The sequence below is a fragment of the Emydura macquarii genome, unplaced genomic scaffold (assembly GCF_026122565.2).
Source record: "Emydura macquarii macquarii isolate MOO-44397 ecotype Brisbane River unplaced genomic scaffold, CSIRO-AGI_Emac_v2 contig_1119, whole genome shotgun sequence".
In the NCBI taxonomy this organism is placed as follows: domain Eukaryota; kingdom Metazoa; phylum Chordata; order Testudines; family Chelidae; genus Emydura; species Emydura macquarii.
In genome coordinates, this window is record NW_027131256.1 from 7895785 (window position 1) to 7923120 (window position 27336).

The 27336-nt window shown below is 43.8% G+C and overlaps 1 protein-coding gene across 2 annotated transcripts in view; it reads left to right on the plus strand.

The window, feature by feature from the left end:
- Nucleotides 1-27336, plus strand: part of CCDC191 (coiled-coil domain containing 191) — a 45633-nt gene that overhangs the window by 501 nt on the left and 17796 nt on the right. Inside the window, exons 2-11 of one of the 2 annotated variants that reach the window (XM_067546063.1) lie at nt 963-1001; nt 3356-3497; nt 5577-5723; nt 8867-9045; nt 14695-14918; nt 15708-15858; nt 18352-18542; nt 19586-19835; nt 21365-21840; nt 22471-22565. In XM_067546063.1, coding sequence (XP_067402164.1) covers nt 963-1001; nt 3356-3497; nt 5577-5723; nt 8867-9045; nt 14695-14918; nt 15708-15858; nt 18352-18542; nt 19586-19835; nt 21365-21840; nt 22471-22565 — 1894 coding nt within the window. The remainder of the gene's footprint in view (nt 1-962; nt 1002-3355; nt 3498-5576; nt 5724-8866; nt 9046-14694; nt 14919-15707; nt 15859-18351; nt 18543-19585; nt 19836-21364; nt 21841-22470; nt 22566-27336) is intronic. The other variant, XM_067546064.1, reaches the window with a different exon arrangement.

Consider the following 27336-nt stretch of genomic DNA (forward strand, 5'->3'; position numbering starts at 1 on the left):
CCCCTCTGGCCAAGCCCAGGCCCTTAGAAACCATGGGACTGGCTTAGAAACCACCAGCTTTATTTACACAGTAACAAACGGGAGTTGCTGAGCGCTTGGCTTCCATGAGTTCATGGTTCAAGCTTTTCTTGGCCACGGTGAAGACCTGAAGGCCTCCCCCCTTCTGCTTTCATTAAAAAAGAAAGAAAGAAAAACAAAGGTTTCTGTATAATCACTTGGCTCCTGGAGCTGGGGCTTTAAGAAAAACATGAACTAGAGAGAGGCATGTGATAACATCACAGGAATTGGCATCACGCAGGAGGGCAGCCCTAGAGTTGAATCAATGGCATGAGGGATTTTAAAAACGAGAAGGGTAATTTTGAACTGATAGTTTAATTATGGGTAGTTGTTATTTGAATTACAGTAGCCCATTCCAACCAATATCAAAGCCCCATCATCCTAGATGCCGTGTAGTCACAGTAAGACAGTTCCAGCCATGAAGAGAGAGCAGTATAAATAGATAATATAGACAAAGGGTAGGCTAATAAAGAAATATCTCCATTTTACAGATGGGAAACTGAAGCAGAGTCATTTAGTTTCCAATTCTGCAAAGATTTACAAATATATTTAACTTTAAGCATATGAGTAGTGCCATTGAAGTCAACTGGATTACTTACACACAAAGTTAAGTCTGCCAGATCAGGCCATAAGTGACATGCTGAAGGTCACATAGGAAATTTGTGGCACAGCCTGGAATTGAAGCCTCTTCTCTTGAATCCCCATCCAGTGCCTTAACCACAAGACTATTTGATTCAGAAATGAGTGAGGAGTATGAGAATGGGAGTGATATTTCTGGAGAAAGAATGCAGGCTCTTTCATTGTACTCAAGTGACTGACTCTAGGCCTGACAACATTAAAATAAGAGTTAAAAAATAAACAACAAAAAAGCATTTTTAAGTTAACATTTTGCATCTTATTTCTAGTCAAAGTTCAACTCTGACAATGTGGAGCACTGGATCAAGGTAAGGTCATTTGCAAATGAACTTATGAAACAGTAAAGTAATTGAGTCAGGGAACATGCATGGAACTAGGGGTTACCAAATGAAGTTAATAGGCAGCAGGTTTAAAATGAACAAAAAGAAATATTTTTTCACACAGTGCACAGTTAACCTGTGGAACTTCTCACCAGAGTACGTTGTGAAGGCCAAGAGTATAAACAGGTTAATTAAAGAACTAGATAAGTTCTGTGGATGTGGGGAAGGCGGTGGATGTGATATTCCTTGACTTTAGCAAAGCTTTTGATACGGTTTCTCACAGTATTCTTATCAGCAAGTTAAAGAAGTATGGGTTGGATGAATGGACTATAAAATGGATAGTGAACTGGCTAGAGCATAGGGCTCAACGAGTAGTGATCAATGGCTCCATGTCTAGCTGGCAACCGGTCACAAGCGGAGTTCCCCAGGGGTCGGTCCTGGGGCCGGTTTTGTTCAACATCTTTATTAATGATCTGGAGGATGGGGTAGATTGCACCCTCAGCAAGTTTGCGGACGACACTAAGCTGGGGGGAGTGGTAGATACCCTGCAAGGTAGGGATAGGATACAGAGTGACCTAAACAAACTGGAGGATTGGGCCAAAAGAAATCTAATGAGGTTCAACAAAGAAAAGTGCAGAGTCCTCCACTTAGGAAGAAAGAATCCCATGCACAGCTATAGACTGGGGACCGACGAGCTGGGCAGCAGCTCTGCAGAAAAGGACCTGGGGGTAACAGTGGATAAAAAGCTGGATATGAGTCAGCAGTGTGCCCTGGTTGGCAAGAAGGCCAATGGCATATTGGGCTGCATTAGGAGGGGCATTGCTAGCAGGTCACGGGAAGTGATTATTCCCCTCTATTCGGCATTGGTGAGGCCGCATTTAGAATATTGTGTCCAGTTTTGGGCCCCCCAATACAAAAAGGATGTGGAGAAGTTGGAGAGAGTCCAGCGGAGGGCAACAAAAATGATTAGGGGGCTGGAGCACAGGACTTATGAGGAGAGGCTGAGGGAACTGGGCTTGTTTAGTCTGCAAAAGAGAAGAGTGAGGGGGATTTGATAGCGGCCTTTAACTACCTGAAAGGGGGTTCTAGGGAGGATGGGGCTAGGCTGTTCTCGGTGGTGGCAGATGACAGAACAAGGAGCAACGGTCTCAAGTTGCAGGGAGGGAGGTCTAGGTTGGACATTAGGAAAAAGTTTTTTACTAGGAGGGTGGTGAAGCACTGGAATGCGTTACCTAGGGAGGTGGTGGAATCTCCATCCTTAGAGGTTTTTAAGCTGCGGCTTGACAAAGCCCTGGTTGGGATGATATAGCAGAGGTTAGTCCTGCTGTGAGCAGGGGGTTGGACTAGATGACCTCCTGAGGTCTCTTCCAACTCTAATATTCTATGATTCTATGATTCTATGGAGGATAGGTCCATCAATGGCTATTAGCCAGGATAGGCAGGGATTGCAGTTTTCCAGAGGCTGGGAATAGCCGACAAGATGGATCACTAGTTGATTACCTGTTGTATTCATTCCCTCTGAAACAACTGGCATTGGCCCCCACTGTCTGAAGACAGGATACTGGGCTAGATGGACCATTGGTCTGACCCAGTATGGTCGTTCTTATGTTCCCTTCAGTCCTATTTAGTGATTTATATTTTCAATGCTATCTTCATGAGCTCTAGAAATGCATTATTTTAAAAAATTATAGCTGACATTCTCTGCTACAGTTTTACCTCCTCTAAAACAGAGGGGCCTACAGGCTGGGAAGGGGAGCTCTGACTAGCTCAAAGCATGGTGGGTGGGTGAAATGTTCCTTAGATACAATCTGGAAAGCCCTTTGTCCTTTTTCAGGGTGAAAGGTCTATACTGATTCAAAATTAACTGTTCATTTTCAGTGATCTGAGCACACACACATGCCAGAAGATTTTTTAAAATCCTTTTTTAATTCTTTATCTTAAAAACAATCAAATGGGATGTGTCTAACTTTAATCCTCTGTCCCAAACAAACTCACCACAGCCCCTGGACTGAAAACAAACCTCAGAAATTTCCACCCAATGGGGTAACATTTTTGGAAAGTTATAAGCACCTAAAGACAGGATCTGATCACTTAAGTGCTATCTCAGCTTTTTCTATAGCATCATGCCAATGAGACCGTAGTAATGCTTACAGCCCAAGTCCTATATGCATGGATGAACCTTATTTCATGCAGCATCCACTGAAATCAATGGTGCTCTGCACACGTGTAGGGGTCCAGTCCTCCAGAGTGTCTTACAGGATCAGAACCTGGAATATATAGTGTTTGAAAAGGAGTATGTACAAGTTATGAGAAATGTTTTTCTTCCATTATTTATTTTAAAGCGAGTGGAACAAGCCTCTGAGTTTGCAGTTTCTGAAGCTTTTTCCGTTAAAAAATCAACTTATCCTCAAAGGTCACGTGGTCCTGTGGTGGATCTAGAAACCATAGAGCAGCTGCAGGATCATGATGAGGCTTATGCAGAAGGTGAGTTTGAATAGCACCTGACCTGAGTTACTTAAAGGGACTCTGTGAAATCCAACTGGGCCAAAAGTTAGATTTGTGTATCACCAATCTTTTACAAAACATGAGATCAAATAGAAATATTGCATAATATGGATTAGATTTGAGCTCTTTAATCTAGAGGAGAAAGGCCTAATGAAAATCAGTGGCTGGAGCTGAAGTCAGACAATTTCAAATTAGAAATAAAGGACACATTTTTGACAGTGAGGCTGATTAGCCATTGGAACAAACTATCAAGGGAAGTGGATTCTCCCTAAAGTCTTCAAAGCAAGACCAGAGGTCTTTTTGGAAGATATGCTTTAGTCAAACACGCGCTATTGGGATCAATACAGGAGTAACTGGAGTAAATGGTATGTTATACCAGGAGGTTGGACTAGATGACCTGACTGATCTCTTTGATCTTAAAATCTATGAATAATTTTATCTAATCTTTTTTTCATTCCCATGAATGGTTTTCTTACAATAAATAAATGTTCCCTGTGCAACGTCTGCATCACAAACACCTCAGAACTGCAAATCTGAAACTTAAATGTCTATAAGCAGAAGGGAAACTGACGTCAATTATTTCTGCTGTCCAAAGCGAAGGAAATGCAAAAGCTAAACTGACAGTATAAGGAGTTAGAAGCAAATTGGATTTTTATAAATAGTTATTAATTTGCAGCACCTAAAAACTTGCTAGACATAGTACAGAACAAATATAAAGTCAAGGTCTCTCAAAGAGCTCTCATTCTAATAAATTCAGTCAGTTTTTCACTTGTAAAAATACAAGGCACTATTAATAGCACAGATGAATACATCTGTTTACACTCTGGTTTCTGTATATAATGTCAAATGTCTCTCAGAGATGGAGCTAATTCTCTGCAAGTGTCTTAAGTGTGGAATATATTTTCCCAACATTTCTCTTTTTTTTCTCTCTGTCTTTGTGTGTGTTTTTCTCTTTGCATACAGTAATCTTTTCACAAGTGTTCTAGAACTGCCTGAAAGCCTTTTATCTATGCCCCACAATTATGATACATAAGAATATTGATTATCTGCAATCACCCTGCTATATTAAGGAAGATACTGATAAGGGAAGTGTTAAAGCTCCTTTACTCCAAATATAAGGAGTCTGCAGTCTCCTGTCCAAGAGTGACACACAGCTGCAACAAGATAAACTGACTTCTGTTTTTCTTACTGAATAAACTTTATTGTTCTTAAACTGGGCTAATTATAGACTGAAAGTTGGCATACAAGGACTTGAAAGGGATTAAACCCTGAGTTTGTGTCTATATTTTGAACATTTTTAGAATGTTTAAAGAAGCCCAAATATGGAAATTTGGTGTTGGTTTTTGTTTTTTAAAGGCTGCTTATATTTCTCCCTAGAAATATCTGGAATGTTAAGATATATCCTCCATCGTTTTGCTGGAGGACTTAGTTGCAGTACCAGAGACCTGGAGTGAGTGCTTTCTTAGCTCTTAATTAATGGGGTAGAATTTTGTATTAAAAAAACAAAAACAAAATGATTTTCTTCCAACAGTTTGTCAGGCATTGAGTTAACTAAGGATTAGCATGGTCCCATTGCTATGAAAAGACTTAGATATGGTTTTCACATGAGTAGTCCTGTTGAGACTACATATACATATTTGCAGGATCAGGGCCTAAATGAAAAACCTTTAAGGTGTCAATTTAAAAAATATCACTTGTTCTATCAATCAGGTTTCACCTCCTTGGTATCTATGATGTCATGATCTTAATAGTTATCTTGTTGTCCAGAGAGTCTTGCAGAAAAAACGGACTAGATAAGACCTGAATTTCTAATGCATATAATATGAAGAAAAAATAAAAAACTGCTGCACCTTTCAAGCCTTTTCACATATCAAGAATGGGAGAGGTGGAGACGCACCAACCCAATGAGTTTTTCCTTTACAGATCACCCTTCGGTCATTTTAAACAAACTGAACAGCATGTTGTGTAACAATCCCAAGAGGACAGAGTCTTGCCATCGTACACTTACTATGATATTTCTAATCCTAATAAAACCCTTGATCCCTTTCCTCACTGTAGCCCAAGAGCTGCTCAATGATTGGATGAATTCCAAACTGAGAGCGGAGCTAGAAAGTGACCAGGAAGAGAATGTTGGAGACTCTGCTGCTGTCTCTACCCCTGCTGAAGAGGCCCCTGCTGGCTTTCTGAAGTACGACAGGTTTGATGGTGAGAGCACAAAAAACATTTCTTAACTTATTTTTAAAGATTCTTTGGGGGTAGCAGTGGTTAATTTATAGGCTTGAAAGGCAGGAGGCATGTATATACCAAAGTAATAGTCTCCTTACGAACAATCTGGATCAATAGAGAGTCTTTGGTTTTTCCCAGCTGTGACATTAACTTGCTGTGTGACATTGCATAAATAAGCCTCAAACTCTTTGTGCTTCATTTTCTCCATATGTAAAATGGAGGCTATAAAAATAAAGAGCTCAGCAATAATGGGACATTTCAACTATCACCATATTGACTAGGTACATGACACCTCAGGATGGGATGCAGAGATAAAGTTTCTTGACACCTTGAATGACTCTGCTTCTTGGAGCATCTAGTTCTGGAACCCACAAGAGGAGAGGCAATTCTTGATTTAGTCTTGAGTGGAGCACAGGATCTTGTCCAAGCTGAACCAAGCTTGCTAATAGCGACCATAACATAATCAAATTAAACATCCCGGGGGTGGGGGAAGGACGGATACCAAAGCAGCCCACCAAGATAGCATTTAATTTCAGAAAGGGGCACTACACAAATATGAGGAAGTTAGTTAAACAGAAATTAAAAGGTACAGTGCCAAAAGTGAAATACCTGCAAGCTGCATGGAGACTCTTTAAAGACAGCAAAAGAGAGGCTCAATTTAAATGTATATCCCAAATTGAAAAAACATAGTAAGACGACCAAAAAAGTGCCACTGTGGCTAAATGATGAAGTAAAAGAAGCAGTTAGAGGCAAAAAATCATCCTGTAAAAAGTGGAAGTTAAATCCTATTGAGGAAAATAAAAAGGAGAATAAATTCTGGCAAGTGAAGTATAAAAATATAATTAGGAAGGCCAAAAAAGAATTTGAAGAACTAGCCCAAAGCTCAAAAAACAACAGCAACATTTTTTTTAAATTACATCAGAAGCAGGAAGCTGGCTAAACAACCAGTGGGACCACTGGACAATTGAGATGCAACAGGAGCATTCAAGGAAAATAAGGCCATTGTGGAGAAACCAAATAAATTCTTTGCATCGGTCTTCATGGCTTGAGGATGTGAGCGAGATTCCCAAACTTGAGCCATATTTTTTGGGTGACAAATCTGAGGAACTGTCCCAGATAGAGGTGTCATTACAGGTGGTTTTGGAACAAATGGATAAATTAAACAGTAATAAGTCAATAGGACCAGATGGTATCCACCCAAGAGTTCTGAAGGAACTCAGATGTGAAATCATAGAACTACTAAGTGTGGTATGTAACCTATCATTTAAATCCACTTCTGTATCAGATGACTGGAGGATAGCTAATGTGACACCAATTTTTTAAAAAGGCTCCAGAGGCAATCCTGGCAATTACAAACCTAACTTCAGTAAAAGGCAAATTGGTTGAAACTATAGTAAAGAACAGAATTATCAGAAACATAATGAACATGATTTGTTGGGGAACAGTCAACATGGCTTTTGTAAAGGGAAATCATGCCTGACAATCTATTCGAATTCTTTGAAGGGGTCAACAAGCATGTGGACATGGATGATCCAGTGGATATAGTGTATTTAGATTTTTAGAAAGCCTTTGACAAGGTCCCTCACCAAAGGCTCTTAAGAAAAGTAAGCTGTCATGGGATAAGAGGAAAAGTCCTCTCCTGGATCAGTAACTGGTTAAAAAGGTAGGAAACAAAGGGTAGGAATAAATGGTCAGTTTTCAGAATGGAGAGAGGTAACTAGTGGTGTTTCTCTAGGGGGACTAGTACTGTTCAACATATTCATAAATGATCTGGAAAAAGGGGTAAACAGTGAGGTGGCAAAATTTGCAGATGATACAAAACTACTCAAGATAGTTAAGTCCAAAAGAGACTGTGAAGACTTAAAAAGGGATCTCACAAAACTGGATGACTGGGCAACAAAATGGCAGATGAAATTTAATATTGATACATGCAAAATAATGCACATTGGAAAACATAATCCCAACTACAGATATAAAATGATGGGGTCTAAATTAGCCGTTATCACTCATGAAAAAGATCTTGGATTCATTGTGGATAGTTCTCTGAAAACATTCACTCAGTGTGCAGCAGCAGTCAAAAAAGCTAACAGTGTTCAGAATCATTAGGAAAGGGATAGATGATAAGATAGAAAATACCATATTGCCAGTATATAAATCCATGGTACACCCACATCTTCAATATTGTGTGCAGATCTGGTCTTCCTATCTCAAAAAAGATATATGGGGAATTGGAAAACATATAGAAAAGGGCAACTAAAATGATTAGGAGTATGGAAAAGCTTCCATATGAGGAGAAATTAATAAGACTGGAAAAGAAACGACTAGGGGGGGGGGGGGGGTGATATGATAGAGGTCTATAAAATCATGATTTGTGTGGAGAAAGTAAATAAGGAAGTGTTATTTACCCCTTCTCATAACACAAGAACCAGGGGTCACCAAATGAAATTAATAGGCAGTAGGTTTAAAAGAAAGTATTTCTTCACACAACGCACAGTCAACTGTGGAAGTCCTTGCCAGAGAATGTTGTGAAGGCCAAGACTATAACAGGGTTCAAAAAAGAACTAGATAAATTCGTGGAGGATAGATCCATCAATGGCTATTAGCCAGGATGGGCAGGGATGCAAAACCATGCTCTGAAATGTCCCTAGCTTCTGTTTGCCAGAAGCTGAAACAGCTGACAGGGGTGAATCACTTGATGATTATCTGTTCTGTTCATTCCCTCTGAAGCACCTGGCATTGGCCACGTCAGAAGACAGGATACTGGACTAGATGGATCATTGGTCTGACCTATTATGGCTATTCTTATGTTCTTATGCTATGTTCTTTTAATATTTTCCTAACTCAGAGGGATTCTGAGGCTTGTAAGGTTTGGTACAGCAGTTTGAGATCCTCATATGCAAGGTAGTAAAGATTGGGAAAGTAGTAGTAGTAGTAGAATCTAAACAGTGAATTTGAGACTGCTTTAGACTCTTGAGAATAAATGGAATATAGTCAAAGTGGCTTCTTTCATCAGGATTACATTCACAAACAGGGAAGTTATCTGTTTAATTACTTTACTCTTGATGGCCATAGGGTTTGTTAATTACAAACTGGTTTGAGGACATCTGGATTCTTTGTTACAGATTTGTGTGGCTATCTGGAACAAGAAGTGGAAAGTACCACTGTTCAGGATTTTCTGCAGCATCTTTTGCAAAATGAAGTGGTAGATTGTGGGATATTGAAAGACCTCAAGGTTGAAGAAATCAAGGAAAAGAAAAAAACAAAGGACCCACGAATTACCATGGAGCTAAGACACAAGCAGGTGAGGAAAAGGCAATACATTGAAACTGACATAAGGAAACACTATTTTTATGCAACATATGTTGACCTGTGGAACTCATTGCCACATGATATAATTGACACAAATAGCTTAGAACCTCTCTCAAAAGGATTAGGTATTTCTATGAATGAGGATAGCATTTGCACTAGTTCAGATTCATAATGCCCATCTTCAACATGGATCTGTGCACTCCAGGAACTGACAGTAAGAGACTGCTCTTTGCTAGCCTCCCTGCTCAAGTCAGGAGAAAGCTGAGTGCTAATTGCATCTCCCCATTCCATAACCAGCCTCTTAAGCAGTTAGGTCTAATTCTTCCTGTCAGTATCCATCTCAAATACCTAGGCAGATGAGTGGAGGAAGGAATCCTTCACCCAGGCTGCAAAGTGGCTGGGTAGCTCTTCTACTGAGGTAATTTTAGCCTATTTGCTGAAGTGTCTTTCTGTGCTGCCCTTTACCAGGCCCTTTTGTGCTAATACACACAAGAGGACCACACAGAGTGGGGCTCTGTTCCACAGATGGGATGCTGCTTTCATATCATCCTACCTCTAAAGCAGACCACCATATGCACCGTGGAGTAATGATTTCCACTGATGTAGGTTCAGGGCCCTAGAAATCACATGGAATTTATACAGTTGTCCTGTAGTCTTAGTACAAGAGATTCACAGATAGCTACAGTATCCATCATACTCTGATTTCAGTCATTTTGCAAAAAAAATATATATGTTCAGTCATTTCTGATGCTGTCTCAAAACCAGATGATCTTTAATGCGTCACCTTGAGATGTCATTGGTCCTCAATGAAGATGCTCATTTTTGAGAGGAAAAAAAATAAAACAACAAAAAACCTCACAGTTGTTAGAATCAAAAAGTTAGACAAAAGCCAGTTACAAATGAGTATCCTTAAATGGAGCATTTAATAGGATTTCAGCTATAGGACCACAACACTCAGCCAAGCATTACTTAACACAGGAATTACCCCCACTCACAGCTACCTTTAATATGGCATCAAAGGGAATCCTTCCTACAGTTTTAAACTGCCTGTGCTCTGGGGTGGTGTGTTCCACTTACTGGTCAGGTGGCCTTTCTGTTGACCTTCTGCCACCATCTATTTCAAATTGTGCTTGCTCTGAAAGACCCTCTAACATTCTGCTTAGATCCTTAAAAAAAAAAAAAAGAAGAAGAAGAAGAAACCGCTGGTGGAAGATACTGTACTGACAATTCAAGATGCTGACCTCTTCATATATCCAGTAATGTACGCTCTTCTCACGCAGCAGGGCAAGCTTTCCCCACCAAAATACCTCAATCATGCCTTAAAGAGACCTTCCGTAGGAGTGTTCAGATCTAGATTTCTGGCTTGTAATTCCAGATGGAACCATTGTGATCATCTAGTCTGATCTCCTGTCTAACATAGGCACTAAACTAGGAGGAGTGGTAGATACCCTGGAAGGTAGGGATAGGATACAGAGTGACCTAGACAAATTGGAGGATTGGGTCAAAAGAAATCTGATGAGGTTCATCAAGGACAAGTGCAGAGTCCTCCACTTAGGATGAAAGAATCCCATGCACAGCTACAGACTGGGGACTGACGAGCTAGGCAGCAGTTTTGCAGGAAAGGACCTGGGGGTTACAGTGGATGAGAAGCTGGATATGAGTCTTGCCCTGGTTGCTAAGAAGGCTAATAACATATTGGGCTGCATTAGTAGGAGCATTGCCAGCAGATCGAGGGAAGTGATTATTCCCCTCTATTTGGCATTGGTGAGGCCGCATTTGGAGTAGCGTGTCCAGTTTTGGGGCCCCCACTACAAAAAGGATGTGGACAAGTTGGAGAAAGTCCAGCGGAGGGCAACAAAAATGATTAGGGGGCTGGAGCACAAGATTTAGGAGGAGAGGCTGAGGGAACTAGGTTTGTTTAGTCTGCAGAAGAGAAGAATGAAGGGGGATTTGATAGCAGCCTTTAACTACCTGAAAGGGGGCTCCAGGGAGGATGGAGCTAGGCAGTTCTCAATGGTAGTGGATGACAGAACAAGGAGCAGTGGTCTCAAGTTGCAGTGAGGGAGGTCTAGATTGGATATTAGGAAAAAGTTTTTCACTAGGAGGGTGGTGAAGCACTGGAATGGGTTACCTAGGGAGGTAGTGGAATCTCCATCTTTAGAGATTTTTAAGCTGTGGCTTGACAAAGCCCTGGCTGGGATGATTTAGCTGAGGTTAGTCCTGCTCTGAGCAGGGGGTTGGACTAGATGACCTCCTGAGGTCCCTTCCAACTCTAATCTTCTATGATTCTATCATAGGTCATAGAACTTCTCCAAATGAATTCCTGCTTCAAGTCCAATTGCTGTGGGTAAACTAGAGCACATTTTTAGAAAAACATCCAGTCCTGATTTAAAAATTTCATGTAGTGGAGAGTGCAACACACCCCTGAAAATGTGTTCCAGTCATTAATTATCCTCACTGTTAAAAATGTGTTTCTTATTTCTAGTCTGAGTTTGTTTAGCTTCAGCCTCCAAGGATCACATTAGCCCTTTTGCTCATAGCATCACACTGCGAGCTCATGTGCCCACCATGACCCCCAAATCATAAAAGCATCTGCAAGTAAAGCTTACTACCATCTCTGCTGGGCTAGCAAGCTCCATTCCATCCTGGTGGATGAAGATCTGGCCTCAGTTATTCATGCCTTCTCATCACTTCTCAGCTGGATTACACCAATGCAGTATACCTGGGCATGATGCCTCAGCACTTAGGAAACTCCAACTAGTACAGAATACTGCAGTGCATCTCTTCAGCACACAGGCTACTGCGAACAAATCAAACCCTGTCCTCTCTCTACACTGGCTTCCCATAGAATCTCGAATCAAGTGCAAGGACTCAGTCTTTATCTTCAAAGCACTCCATGGCCTGAGCCCAGGATGTCTAAAAGACCATCTAAAGCTTCGGGACAATGACCATGGTCAGCAACTGCTCTCCTCTGGCACTATAAAACTCTCAAGAACAAAAGTAAAGCTTGTCTACGTGGGAGACAGAATTGTCTCTGGGTCTGAGACTGTGGAATGAACTCACCTAAAAACGAAGGACCATCACATATTTCACCACTTCCTGCTCCAAGTGCAAGGTGTATTTCTTTGACCTTGCCTTCTCTAATATTAACACATAGCATCAGGCATATTTCATTTAAAACATTAAACCAGAACAAGACACTCCACTGCACATGCATTTTCCCACTGGGGAGAGGACGACAGAACAAACAATGCATGACAGATGTGTAGTTATGTTGCTTAATGCTCCACTGGAAGGTGCTCAGGCAGTGAATGTGGTATAAAAACCTATACGGATTAGATCAGAAGTCTTTTTCAGAGTACCTGTTTACCAGGATAGACTCCCCCCGCCGCCCCCCCCGCCCATCCTACAAATATGCCCTGCGCTCTCTTTTTTGGTGCATGACCTTACATTTGGTTGTATTAAAACACATTTGTTTGAGCCCAGCTATCCTAATTGCTTTACATCCATGAGGCATCCTCTTCATTATTTACCATTCTCCCGATCTGTATGTCACCTGCAAACTTTATCAGTGATTATTTTGTTTTCTTTTAAGTCATTGATAAGAGTGTTAAATAGCATAGGACAAAGAACCAATCGATGCAGGACGGCACTAGAAACACACTTGCTCAATGATGAACTTTCATTTTGAGACTTCTCATTTAGGCACATTTTAAACCACTTAATGTGTGTCATATTGATTTTGCATTGTTCTAGTTTCTTAATTAAAATGTCTTATAGTACCAATTAAAATGCCTTTCAGAAATCTAAGTATATTACACTAGGGGCTCACACTCTGTCTGTAGGCCGACCTTATTGTACACAGCAGGGTCTCCTTGCATCCCTCCATTCTGCCGCACAAGCTCACTGAGTACCACCTTCCCATCTTCCGCTATTTTGGGGACTCCCTGCCACCCTCTACCCCGCCCTCATGCCAGGGGCTGTGTGTCCCCATTCCCCTTTCTCTCTCTTGCCCGCTATTGCCCCCACAGGAGGGTCCCCCATACTCCCAGCATGCTAGAGGCTCTGTGGGTATGTCTACACTTCAGTCAGGCTGTTTTTTTTTTAATAAGCAGTCTTCTCTCAATTGAGGCTTTGTGGGCATCTAATAGAGTGTTCTTAGGCAGTTCCCATTATCATTCACAATTTTCTGTTTGAATTCTTTCTCCCAGCTGACTTGTTTCATAATTGTTTTCAGCTTTCTGAAATTAGCCCTGTTAAAGCACCAGGGGTGTGTATGTGTGTGTGTGTGTGTGTGTGTACATGTACGCACACACGCACTATTGGGTGGGATTTTACTCTGTGCACCTAAGCAATTACTAATTTTCACTAGCACTGTCCAGAATTTGACTCTTGACAAGACTGCCAACAAGAGAGACAGTGGCCCTGATTCCGATTTTTGCTTACATCAGTTTTACTGATCAGTGTAACTCTGACTTCGCAGAGTTGCCATCAATGCAGCCCTCTTATGGCATGACATGGCACTGCAGCTGTTCTGCTTCAGTTTCCCCAACAGAGTCTTTAGCAGTGCACACCTCACTTAAGGATAGGGCTTAATCCTGCAGCCAAGCTACTGAGAGAGTTTTAACCCTTTCCAGAGTAGCAGAGTCCCTAAGTCAAAGTCCAACATAATTACAGACCAAAAGAACCTTCATCCCACTAGGCTCAGCTTTCAGCCCCATTGCTTTCAGAAAGACCCCAGCTGCAGCAGCTTGCTTAATGCCCACCAGTGGGTTCCTGGTAACAAATTAAACCAACAGTCAGCATCAGGCCTACCCTCCCACAGGAACGTTCTAGCAGACCACAGCCTCCAATCAGCACCTGGCTCCAGCTAGGCTTCTAACAGAGGTTCTCAAACTTTTTTTGCTGGGACCCCCTTTGAAAATATTTCAGGCTGTGACAATCCCCCCACCAAAAGTGATGACCCTCCCCATGCCATGCCACCCATCCTGGCATGCATGGGGGCTGACAGCTCACAACCCCCCCCCCCATAATAACCTCACAACCCCCTGAGGGATCATGACCCCCCAGCTTGAGAATCCCTGAAAGCTGCCATTCTGCTTCCCTCTTTTTAAGTCCTCCTTCCAATCCTGGCTCCAAATACATGTATAGCAGGGCAGGGTTCATTGCAGACACTGCAGCTTGTTAACCTCTTCCTGGCCAGTGTGGAGTTCACATATCCCATCCCCCCACCCCCACTGCTGTGCCTACGAACACAATCATATCCAGTTAATGCCAACTATGGAGATGGTAGCTGGTTATTAATTATGATTATTTTATGATCATCATCATCATAGCACCCAGAAGTTCCAGCCAGGGACCAGGACCCCACTGTGCTGGGTACTGAAGAAACACAATAAAAAGACAGTTTGTGCCCCAAAGAGCTTACAGTGTAAGTGTAGGACAAGAGACAACAGGTGTAGACAGACCAATGGGAGAGTACAAGGAAAAGAATGAGATTGTGTGGTGTGAGCATCTCTGTTGTGGCAACCTGATTGAGGCCCACCCTCAGTTCAGAGAGACTCCCAGAAGCCTTCCTTCAGACGATGTAACTCTTGCCACTACCGCTGCTTTGACTCATTGCCGTGTTCTTCCTTTCCAGGTAAAAGAAAACTGTTTAAGGCGTCAGAAGGAGCTAGAGCTCCAGAGACGAGAGAAGGCCCTGAAAAAATTAGCCCTGGCTGAGGCCAAGCAGCGACTGCAGGAGGAGAACAAAAGGCAGGCTCTGAAGGCTAGGAAGGAGGAGGAGGAGATGCAGAGGGAGATGGTGAAACTGCGGAAGGAGATGGCAGAGAAGAGGCACATCATGGGAGAAGCACGAAGAATGTAAGATGGGGTAGGGAGGGAGAGTGTGGAGCTCAAGCTCCATCTAGTCATTTTGTCTACAGGGGCTATGAGCCCCAAATGAAAGGGAATTTCTTCAGTCATCAGCTCCTGTCTGCAATGAGCTCTGTTTAAAAATGTAAGATGTAGTCACAAAGGAAAACTGCCTCCTGGGGCCCTGAACTTTCTTCCTGTATATATTTTTAAATGACTAACCCTGGAGGCAGCGTCATTACTGTCTTTGGTTACATCACAGAAGCTGACAGATTAAAAAAAAAAAGGAATCAAATGCAGACGTTTATCAAATTGTACACGTCAAAACTCTGGCATTTAAAATTGGAGACGTCCCCTCTGTAGAGGGACAAAAGATTGTGCCTGTCCAATGGAGCGCAAAGCTCTGTGAGTGACAGGGGCTTTGTGTCTGCTGAGATCAGGAGCTCCAGAGGGCTCGCGCCTTCCACAGCACTGCAGCCCGCAGGCAGCAATGGGATTGCTACTTATCTCCATAGGCAGCTATGGGATCTTAGTTTTCCACGTGCTTTTTTTTTTTAAATGTGCCAATACCCTCCTACTTCTGTGTTCTGAAACCCCTTCCTGACTCCGTTGAATTTGTATAGCTCAAATCCCAAAGGTAGCCCTCTTCTCTATAAAGGTTGGGATGCAATAGCTATCCTCTTTCCAGGCCACAGAGGTTATTCTCAGAGGATTGGTTGAGAGGGGGAGAGACCCATACCACAGTACTCCCTTCATTTACTTTCAGCCTTTGGGTCTTAGTGTTTGTCTTACTTCCAGAGAGAGGAAGAGGCAACAATTAGAAGACGCTCAGAAGCCGGCAGCGGTAGGCCTGTCTCACACTACGCCAATGCCCCTGGAGCAAGAGAAAGAGGAGAAACAAAGGAGATTGCAAGAGCTGCTGAGCAAGATTCACACTGAAAATCAGAGCGTGAGCATCCTCCTTCTATATTCAGTACTCTGAGCCAAATTCTGCCCTCAGCTATGTGCTTGTGCAACTCTCATTGAGGCCAAAAGCCCTTGCTGCCAGGCCTTCTGCCTCCTCATGAGTGTCATGTATAGGGAGAGTAAGATAAAAGATCCACTGAGAGAGAAAGTAGAGGATGGCTTGGGGAACTGTTGCCTAATAGTTAGAATAAGGAACTGGGAGCAAGGAACTCCTGAATGCTAATCCTTATTCTGCCACTGGGTGTCCATGGACAAGTCACTTAACATCTCTGTGCCTCAGTTTCTTCAGTGGGATGTCAAGAGGAGTTGTGGGTAAAACTTTGCTGTTGGAGCAGTTGTAGGCAGAGAGCAGCCCAGTGTGAAAGAGCAAGCAAATAGACACATAGAGGATGCCTTGAAAAACTCAGGGTGAGATCCTCACCCCCAGTCCGGCCAAATAGAAGGGCTGGAGTAGTATAAATGGGCCCCAAAAGACCCACTTCAGCTGTAGGCGCTGTGGAGCCAGCCATAAAGCTGCCCTTCGAGGACTCCGTCACATGCCTTGGCATAGGAAAGGGAGAGGGTAGGCTGAGAATGAGGGTGGGCCAGAGCATGTCAGGGCCGTGGAGATTCCATGAAGCACTGTGGCCCCTTGGGGAAGGCCTAAGAGGCTGCCATAACTTAGACAGGCACTAATGATTGTCTTATTTATGCCTGGGGTTTCTCCAGTCCCTGGAGTGGCCCAGGGCAGAAGGTGGCTTAAAGCCACCTTAGACCCCACTACCCCTGGGTTGTAAGTTCTGTGCTGTGCCTGTAAGAGCTGTAGAACGGGTGTACCTGCCCCAAGTATCTACAGGAGCCACAGTGTCTTCTTGTTGCTAAGAGGCACCATGGGGTATTGCACCTGCTGGACAGTGGCAAACACTGAGATTTTACACAAGAAAGCTAGAGAGCCTTTTCTTGTTGGATGTGTGCCCCAAGCACTTTCTCCCACACCTCATAATTCACAAAAATAGCCCAGGAAGGGAACGTCGAATGGCCATGAAGTTACAGGTTTCTTGCCATGGCACATAATGCATTTGTCTCCTCGCGTCTTTATGTCAAGTTACAGTTTAGGTGATGCAACTTGGTTAAAACTGCCTAAAGGGAGCAGTCTGTCCCACGGCCTTGCATGCCGAGACCAACTACACTTTATGTCTCATGAAACACAGATGCAGGCACAGGAACTGTTATGTGTTTCCCCAGATGTTTCCCTTGCTATTGTCAAAGACAAAGGTTGCAGAATGGAAAGGAAAGTCTCTCTTAAATAGCAGAGAAAGTCTGTGCTAAAAATTTAGGTTTATTAAACATCTGCAAATGAAAAGACCTTTATTGTATTGAACACCCAGTAGGATGCGTAAGCTCATTATAAAGAATAAGGTTCCTTGTGTGGAGGCATGAAAGACACCACACTAGATTTTTAATTAATAGATCAATCAATCACTATATATACCTACAGCCCGTTTAATGCAGAAGAATCCCATAGCATTTGAATTGAGAAGACAGCTATCCCAAAGGACCGTTTTATCTACAACTCAAATGCCATTGCTGCTGGAGTGCAGCGAGCACAGCAACACTACATCACAATTTAAGACAGGGAGCGAAGAGTACAAATGAAACTAAAGGGGGATTTAACTGGTAAAATGTGAGCTGTACATTTTCAAGGGCAGAAACTGCTTCTGAGCAGAGATAAGCAACAATGAAACCTTCATTATTTCCTTATAAGTAGCTAACGTGTTGACATTTTGTCCTTATCATAATTCTCTGTTTGGATTACCACGTCAGAATGTTGATGCAGTTAATATAGGACATATGGCTGAGGAATTGTTATGAGCTGACACACTTGGAGGATCAACATGAACAGCCATCTCCAGAGACAGGGCTAGAATTAATTGGTAGATTAGATAGCCCATTCTTCTTCTGTCCAAGGTAAATCACTCCCAGAAGCAGCCAATGTGATTACTTCTTGGAGGAAAACTTTAGCTTCCCTGTGAAATGAGGGTGAATCTAGGTTACATTGTAAACTTTAGCACTCGGAATTCTCTTGTTTTGGCCTGGTCTTTAAAGAGCAGCTTACAGTTTATGGAGTAACTTGAAAAAGTTCCACATATAGGGCAGTCTGCTGTAGAATCTTATGCTTTCTAGATGTAGAGACAATCCTGATTCTAGACTTTATATTTCTCTTATACAGTTTAGTCCTTTTTACTTGTAAACTGAGCTTGTTTTGCCTTGGAGTCACCATGAAACAAACATTGAATTCGATGATGCCATTTTTAGAGTCTCTTTTCAGAGTAGAACTGATGTGAAGATAGCAATGCACAATGTGCAGTTCTCCGCCCTCTGCGGTGGAAGTGTTTGCTGTGCATTTGAGTTATTCAAAAGGGAAGGATTGGGATGACCAGTATTTGTGTGATGAAATGTTCTTGCTCACTGGTTTTGTAAACTTTGTTCAATACAGTGCCTACGGCAGCATTTCTTCTTTTGGTACAAACTCATTCTGGATAATAGGATTAAAATGGGGAAAGCCAGGGCCCTTGCTGACTGGAAGTGCCAGCTGAAGGCTCTGCGAGCCTGGAGGGACTATACGTGGGCCCAGAAGTTGAAGCAGGAGACTCAGCAGTTGGAGACTCATCTCAGGGATCAAAACAGGTAGTGGCCCTTAGCCTATGGAGTTCCTCTGTCTCACAGAGAAGCTAGCAGCCTTCAAAGAGAGTCTAGTGCTAATCAGAGGGTTGTGAAATGGTATGGTCTGTTTATGAGCATGTGGGAAGCCTTGTCCCTAGTAAATCTACACATCACCTGCAGTTGGAGACACCATGGCATAGACTGAAATGAGGAAGAATCTGAGCAGGGAGTTGAACATCTTTTTCCAACAACCACCACTTTCTCTCTGGGGTGTCCTTTGTGGAACCTCTCCCACGGGCTCACTCTTTCCTCTAGGCCCCAAACACATGCTGAGCCAAATTCATCCCTGCTGAATCCAGTCATAGATTGGAGTTACATCAGGGATGAGTTAGGCCTGCTGCCTTCAAGAAGGAGCCTGGTGGTTGGACTGCCCTCTGACAGCAACATATTCTGTTCTGGGATGCAGCCACAAGTGGGGTTACCTCTCACCCCCAGGCAGCTGGAGAGGGCAACCGTGTATCCTTTTCCAACCTGTTGTATGGCACAAGGATGAGAATGGGGACTGTAAAACAAGCAGGAAAATACATTTAAAGAACCCAGTTTATGTCTTCTCTATTCATCACAAACATCCTTTCACCTTTAGTAGAAATAGTAGATGGTTTTCAAAGACCTGCTTGATAGCAATTGATTCTGGAGAAAGCAGAAAAATATGAAATCTCATGACCAGTTTTAGATTGCTCCACCCATTCAGTAAGCTTCCCCCACCTAGCATGACAGTGTGGCCTAATGGCGAGCACCCTAGCCTAGGACTTAGGAGAGCTGGGTTCTAGTCCCAGCTCTACCACTAGCCTGCTGTGTGTCCTTAGACAAATGACTTGGGGTCTCAGTTTCCCCATCTTTTAAATGGGGATAATGACAGTGACCTCCTTTGTAAAGCATGTGGAGATCTACTGATGGATTAGGGCTAGATAAGAATGGGATGTTATTAATTTTAAACAGGCTAGGACACAAGTTTGGAGAGAGTCCTATTCAATATCAAATGTTAATGGAAGTACTTTATTGTCCAGGAAAAAACAGTTGGCCATTGAGCATAACCGGAGACAGCTTTTACGTTGCTGCTTTATAGCGTGGCAGCTCTGGAGCCGAGCCGAGGCTGAAAAGAGAGAGCTACAATTTAAACAGGAGGAAACTAGGAAGAAGATGACACAGCTGCTGGAGGCAGCATCATTGGGGAAACTTGGTACAGACAGATCATGGGATGTCAGCAGGACCAGGGTGAGAAAGATGACCCAGGATCAGCTTGTGAGGCAAGAGGAGGTAAAGTGCTTTCCCATGTGTTTTCTCATCCCAGTCCCTCCCACAGCGCTTAATCATAGCTCTGAAAATTAACTTCTTTGGTGCATTGTGACATAAGGACGGGCACTCCCCTAGCATGGGTTCATGTACCTGCTAAGTTGTGCACATTCCAGCAGTAGTTCAGACATTCTAGAAACAAGTCTTTAAAGAGCAGAGGTGAATGGGAAGGTAGTAGACTTTGAAAGCACTAAAGACTGATTTATTTTTAAAAAGTATAATCCCTCTGTGTATTGTCTACCAAATTGAGGCTTGCACTCTTGGGATCTCTTGAAGAGATTAAAGTCACCTTTTTTTCTTTATGACTCAATATGCTAAAGAACTATAGACATTGACTACAAACATCGTATTAGAAGAAAGGGCCAAATTCTGCCCTTGATTAACTGAGTGCAACCCCCTGGACTTGAAAGAATTAGAGAGCTGAATTTGGCCCAAGAAGTGTCCGGGTAATGCACATCACAAAGAAGGGAATAAGCATGTGCACAAATGATTGTAAACTGTCAGGCAAGACTGTCTTCCTTATGTGCGTATAGCTCCTAGCATAATAGGGCCCTGATACCTGCTTGGGGCCTCTAAGTGCTACCATAATAATAAAAATTAATACATACACACACATACGTATGTCAGGCCAAACTTTTCCTTCACTCATATCTGTGTAACCCTTCTGAGCACAGTGGAGTTGCATGGGGATAAGTGAAAGCAAAATTCCCTAGTTCCATCTTCACAGCCCCAGTGGGTCAATTTCTTCACTGAGATACACCCTTCTAATAGGAGAGTCATAAGTGTAACTGGGGGCAGAATTTGGCTTAGGAAGTAAATCTCAGGCCTAAGTATTCACTAATCATACAATTCAAAGAGGGAAGACCACATGTCTTAAAATTTGGGCCTGGTTTATCACCGTACTATAGTTCTAGGACCACGTAACTACTTTAATTTCAGGGCAGCTCTGTGGTGTAAAGCCAGAGTAGTGCCATGGTGAATCAGACCCTTTTACATTTTCTTTAATTAGCCAGATGGATTAGTCCTGTAGGCCACCTTGTTGCAGCTGCTTTTCTTTTAATCTTAACCTTAATGCCTAATTAGAACTCCCCAGTCCAAATCAGACTGAGTTAATGCCCTTTGGGCACAGGCCCACTCTCACTGACTTAATATCCCCTGCTTCAGCAACTCCATTACCAAAGTTCTGAGCCACAGGGCCTCCCCCTAAGAACCCTGTCTGACCCTCCAGGGGTTCACACCAGCCTTCAGCCGGGTGGGTTTGGCCAGTTCAGAAGACACCTGCCGAGGGGGATCTTTGTGTGGCATAGACCCACCTAGTAGCTCCTGCACCTCCTCCCACCTTGGAAAAGCACTACAATATAGAAGAGTGCACACCGGAGGTTACCCTGCCTCTCAAACTGATTTCACTGTTGCTTCATTCAGAAAAACACTCCTAGCTCTTCAAGGGCAGCAGAGATCCTGACTTCAGTCAGTGCCGAATCCTTCCCTTGCAGGTGACTGAAATACCCCTTCTTTGGGAGGAGCCCATCAGTTGTGAAGAACCCTGCTGTTGTGGTGTTGCTCAGACACCCAGCCTTCGTTTATGCAAGAAGCCAAAGTATGCCTGGCAGGTTACCCTGCAACATGCTGCTGGGAATTCACAGGATTATGTTGAATCCAGTAATCAAACAGTCGGTCCTGTACAATGGTTTGGGGCACCTGGCAAAAAAGTGGCCCCTGCCTTCGGGGGCCACTTTGAGCACCGCCACGCCTTCCAGCAGCAGCTGATTGAGGAGCAGAGGAGGCAGCTTCTAGAACAGCGGGAGGTGATCCTTGAACTGCAGGAAAACCAACGGCTGAGGAGGGCTAAGCAAGAGGTAGAGCAAGCCACAGCTGTCACCGTGGCACTCAACAATCCAATCCCAAAAACTAAGGAAAGCATGCCAAAGAGAGGGGATCAGTCAAACTGCAAGAATGTGTCATCTTTAAGGTACAGCAGTCTTACTGAGTCATAGTGGGGATGGACTATCCATAGCACCTTACTCCCTCTCACAAGCCGAACAAGGCCATTTAGGTCAGCACTTGCATGGTAGACCTCCAAGTAATTCCTCTGTGCAGCTGAAAGTGGCGTTAATGATGCATTAGATGTTGCTTTTCCTTTTGAGCCAACGCCAAGTGTGGTGTTAGCTGGGCCAGATCCTTGACGCTGCTCTGACTGCTTTGCCTGGCCCCGAAGGCATATTAAACTTGTAAGGCACCTTGGGATGCATCATGCTCTATTGTTGTTAATGATAAGAGCAAAGTGGATTTATTCAGTACAAAACATACAGTATTTTGTGCTTCTGTAACATCCTTTAGCCAAGGATCTTAAAACACTTCACAGGCATTAATTAACTGAGTCTCACAACCTACTTGCGATGTAAGAATGTGTCATTAATCCCAGTTTACATATGGATAAATTGGGACATGGAGAGGCTGAGTGATTTTGCAAGGTCACACAAGACTGCGGCAAAATTGGGAATAGAAGCCATAAATCCCGACTCTCATCCTTGATTATACACAAGACCTCCTGGCCTAGGTAAGGTGATGATGCTAGTTTCTTTTGTCGTTTACTTCACAGTTCACCTGGGCCTTTGGGGCCAGAGAGCACAAAGACAGTGACTGAAAGCAGGAGGAGCTCAAATCTGCTGACCTCTGCTCATCCCATACTGAAAGGTATCATTCTGCTTGGTAGCAAAGGCCCTTCCTGCCCTCTTTTCAGAGAATAGCATCTCTTTCCTGTCCACATGGTTGTTCAACAGTGCATCAGCAAAACCCACTCAGTCCCCTGGCAGCAGGATCAAAGCTACTAAACAACAACATGGTGGTTGCTTTAAGTGTGCCTGTCAGCTTGTTATGGTGTCTGGCCCTTTAATATCCAAGTCAGGCATTTGTAGCACATGGGTCGATGCAAGTTCTGTGGTTTGTGATCAGTAAACCAACGCGAGTTGTTGTTCCCCAAAGACCATGCTATAAGCAAGTATAGAGCTGACATCTTGCTCACTTCATGCTTTATCCTTACAGGTTAAAGCTGTAGAGACAAAGGCAATCTGGCTCCCCTTCCCTTTGTCCCATCCCATGTGATTTCACATACGTACACCTGCGTCTACATGGTGTGCAAAGGACATCAGAGATGAGGGGATCCACATTTATTAAAGCAATATCAGGCTCCTTTGGCCATTCCCAGGGCCTGTAGCTTTGTGTAAACTTATGAAAGGTTTTCCAAAAGGTAGCCATAGTAATATTTTAATCAGGTGTAGGAATCACCAAAATTCAGTAACCTATTTTTTGACTGTGGTGCGTGGACACTGGGTGCAGCCTTTTCAGTGCCCAAGTGTGTCTTCAGCAGCCATGCTGCATGATGAGCCTAGATACCCCCCCTTTTGCTTCACTCAGCAACTGTGCTGCTCTACGCAGGCAAACGCTTCTCCAGCATAAATGGGTATTTGTCTACAGAGTTCCCAGTGACTAATTTATAACCAAGAAAACACACAGCAGGATCAGGTACTGCTAAGGTCTGTTCCATTGCAGAGTATAAAATAGCAGGTGCTCTTCAAACAACACAGAGCAATCTATGGTACCTGTTGCTGGGTTTGCTACTTACCACTGGGGCACCTTTTGGTGGCTGTGTCTGGAGATTAACTCTTCCAGTCTCACCCCCCCCTTCCAACATTACTCACACTGCGTTCCTCCTCACTTCAGGACTCCCTCTCTCTCTCCATGGCTGAGCCATCCAACCAGGCCACTATATAGTCCTCCTCTTCCAGGTATCAAAATCCCACTGGATCGGCTGTCCTTATGCTGCTCCAGACAGTCTTCCAGTCCAGAGACAGGTCCTGTGCCACTCTTCTAGCAGCTGGAAGGGAAACCCGGGCCTACCCACAACTCCAGGTTCTAGTCCAGAGACCTTCTGTCTAGCAACTACAGTCTGCTTGCTCCTAGATGCTATTAGTAATTCCCTGGACTCCTTCCTACTTCCCTGCTGTAGTCTCTGGCCCCCCTCCTCTAGGTTTACCAGTCTAAACTCCCTCCTCAAAGGGAGTAACTATAGGCTACTTCCCCTACAACCCCCTTCTGGTCTCAGCTTACTGGCTGTTTACAAGCTCAGACTGCCTCTGCCTAGATGTGCTTCATCATTAATTAACCTTTCAGGCCCTGGCTCTTCCCCCAGGTGCAGCCTGTCAGATTAATTGTCCTAACAGCCTGCTCGGGCTTGTGTGGGCTGGACACCCCATTGCAGTACCACCATAGGACAATGGAAGTAACCGCAGACTTTGGTGGGTACTTACTGCTGGGTTCTCCTCAGCATTCTGATCTAGTTCCACATGCTGCACAGCACTAGACCAATCAAACTACAGAGATAGGTATCCATTGCTAAGGTCAGCAATAAGAATCAGCTGGTACCCCCTGCTTAGCTTTGAGGAGCTTCAAAGCTGTGCTAGGCCACTTGAGATGAATGTTACTCTGTCTCTAACAATAAAAGCCATTTGGAGTCAAAAACAAAGACCATCCTCTGAGATCACACCAGATGTGAGGTCACCCTCCACACCCACTGCTCTTAGCCCTGCCCCTCCTTCCCAGCTCAGTAGTATCTGAACCTGCACTTGTAGGTGTAGGAAATCCCCCTAGGGGAGAGGCAGCGTTTTTTTCTGGCTGGGTTCAGGTCCTGTGTTCCATGGATCTCTTAGCACCCACTTTCCAGAGTCCTGGCACCTGATTCCCTTTAACATGCATCAGCAGGAGATGGATCTGTGTGGGGAGTGGTTTGTTAAGGGCTTTCCCCTGTGAATTTGCTGCAGTAGCCCCTGGCCGGCCCCTTTGCTCTCAGGGTTGGGCAATTCTATGGTAAATAGACCATTGGCTGGCCCAGTGAGCACCTTTCCCCCTTTATCCCTGTTTTACCCTTACAGGGGTGACCTGGAGCTGGGCTGGGCTGTAGCCCACTGGGTCATCACTGCATCTAGGCCTGTCCCTCTGACCCTGTATTCTCTCTCCTCCTTCCCTGCCAGCACCTCAGGGTCTTGTGCACACATTCCCCTCTGCCAGTCTCTTGAAGGGATTCTCACAGAAGTCTTCATGACACCTCTCGGGAGCTGCTTTAAGTGTTGTGTGTCACTCATTTCCCCACAGTGGCGGCCTGCACTAATTCCACCCCTTTATTAAATGATTCCTCCTTGTGCCTTTAGATTCACCAGCCCCTTCCAAAGACAGCTACTGAACTGGTCAGTGACTTTTCATCTCTGGCTGCTAAGTCTGTGACAGCATCTGTGTGTCAGCTGCCAGTGGTGATTATGTAACAGACGCACCCCATGCTGTAGTCGCTCCAAGTGAATTTTATTGAATCAGTATAAAATCCAAATCAGGGCCAATTAGCCAGCAAAACGCGGAGTCTCCAGGAAACTAAACTGTCCTTAGCTTCAGCCAGAAAACAGGCAGGGCTGAGGTGCCCCAACAAGTGAGCCCCCTGCAATGGCAGGAAGCTGGTTTTTGTGCAGTAGTCCCAGGTGATCCTAGCAGATGAACCCACTCAGTGCTGCAGAGGAAGGCAAAAAAACTCCAAGGTCCGCGCCAATCTGACCTGGAGGAAAATTCCTTCCTGACCCCATATCTGGCCATCAGTTTAACCCTGAGCATGTGAACAAAGATCACACAGATAATACACATCTGGCCTCGTGGGATTTGTAGTTACTGCTTCAGACCCGTCTCTGACTAGGATCAAATATTTCAGAGGAAGGAAAAAACCCACATAATTCATTGAGCCAGTTGTGAATTGGGGGAAAAAATCCTTTCTGAAGGGAAGGGGCTGTCATCTCTCCATAGCATGGAAATGAAAAACGTGGGATGTTTGTGTGTTTGTCCTATTTACTCTGTGAGCTCTTCCAGGCAGGGATATGTCTCCTCCATGTTCTGTAAAGTGAAGTGTTGGTAAGTGCTGTTTATAGCTCAATCAATATGCAGTGTGCTTTACAGAACCAGACAAAGCAGATCCCTAGCCCAAAGTCACAGACTAAAAACAAAAGACAAACACACATGCACATTGAATGCTGGCTTCTCTATGAAGTGTGAGTGCTGGTGCAGCCCTTTGGGGCCTGGGCAGATTTGCTAATAGGCCCCAGTCTCTTGCTGCAGCACTTTGTAGGCTGGATATACTTTTGCACTGTGAGACCTGTGCAGAGAAGTTTAAATATTCTAGCAAAATGGTACAGTTGAACCTTGGGATTGGCTCTGCCTCCCTCTCCCCCAGCCTGTCCACAAGGGAGTGGGACATGAAAGACAGTAATGAAAATACGGTGCCATTCCCAATGTGCCATCCCCATTGATACACCCCTTTTGAATTGCAGCTCTCTTATGGGGTTGCTGTATTCTGACTGATCTGTTTCCCCAGTCCACTATTTGTGCCTATCTATTCAACCACCCAACTTCCATCAGAACTGAGTCCTTCTTCCTTTTACAACTATTCTTCTGGTTCCATTCAAGGGAATGGAGTCCATAGAGTCATGCACAGTAGGACCAGGAAAAACCCTTGGGCCAATACTTGAGTACTTACCAAAAAAAAAAAATCTTAACCAAGATGCTTTGCAATTATTAAAAAGAGGCAAATTGATCTAGAATAGAAGATCCACTAAGCCAGAAAGTACAAGACAGCCATGAAGGGAGAAATCGATTGGAAAGGAACTGTATGAAAGAGAGAAAACTATAAGTGAGAAAGAGAGAGAAAAAAATTGATAAAGAGTTATGGCGAATAAGTCACCATTTCTGAAGCCTGCCTAATGACTGTGGGTGGGATCTGCAAAAGTCTCTTAGCAATACAAGTCTCATTGAAAATCAATGGGACTTCTGAGCCTAACTCACTTAGGTACTATTAAAAATTCTACCCAAATGCTATTTGTGCTAAAGCTTTTTCTCATGTGTTATTGATCTTTGCACTGATGGAACTGCCCTTGCTAGTTTATTCCAATAACCAATCCCTCTCACTGTTAATACATTTCCCTAGTGTCTCAGCTCTGTTTCCCTCTTCAGCTTTGGCCATTGCCACTAAATCCTACCACCATGAGAAGCTGTGAATAATTCCTCTTCTCTCTTTATTCTGGCAGAAACTTACCAACACTCATCAGATCCTCTCAGCCCATGGGTCCTTTCTCTGGTATATTGTATGTATAGATTTAACACCTCGGTCATTACCCATGTTCTCATATTTTCTCTCAAGTTGCTTCGTATCAGCCAATACTAACTGGGGAGGGGCCTGAACCCAGTTCACAGATGAAAGGACTCCCAACCTCAGGGAAGGTTTGGAATCTGAATCAGGATCTAGACCAGAATTTCAGAGCTGTTTACCCTCACCCCCCAATCCCTATAATGGATTCAACCAAGGCCAGGATTCAGACACTCAGACACTGCAGTGTTTGAAATCTGGATCTGAATTTAGCACCTCAACCCCATCTTTAGT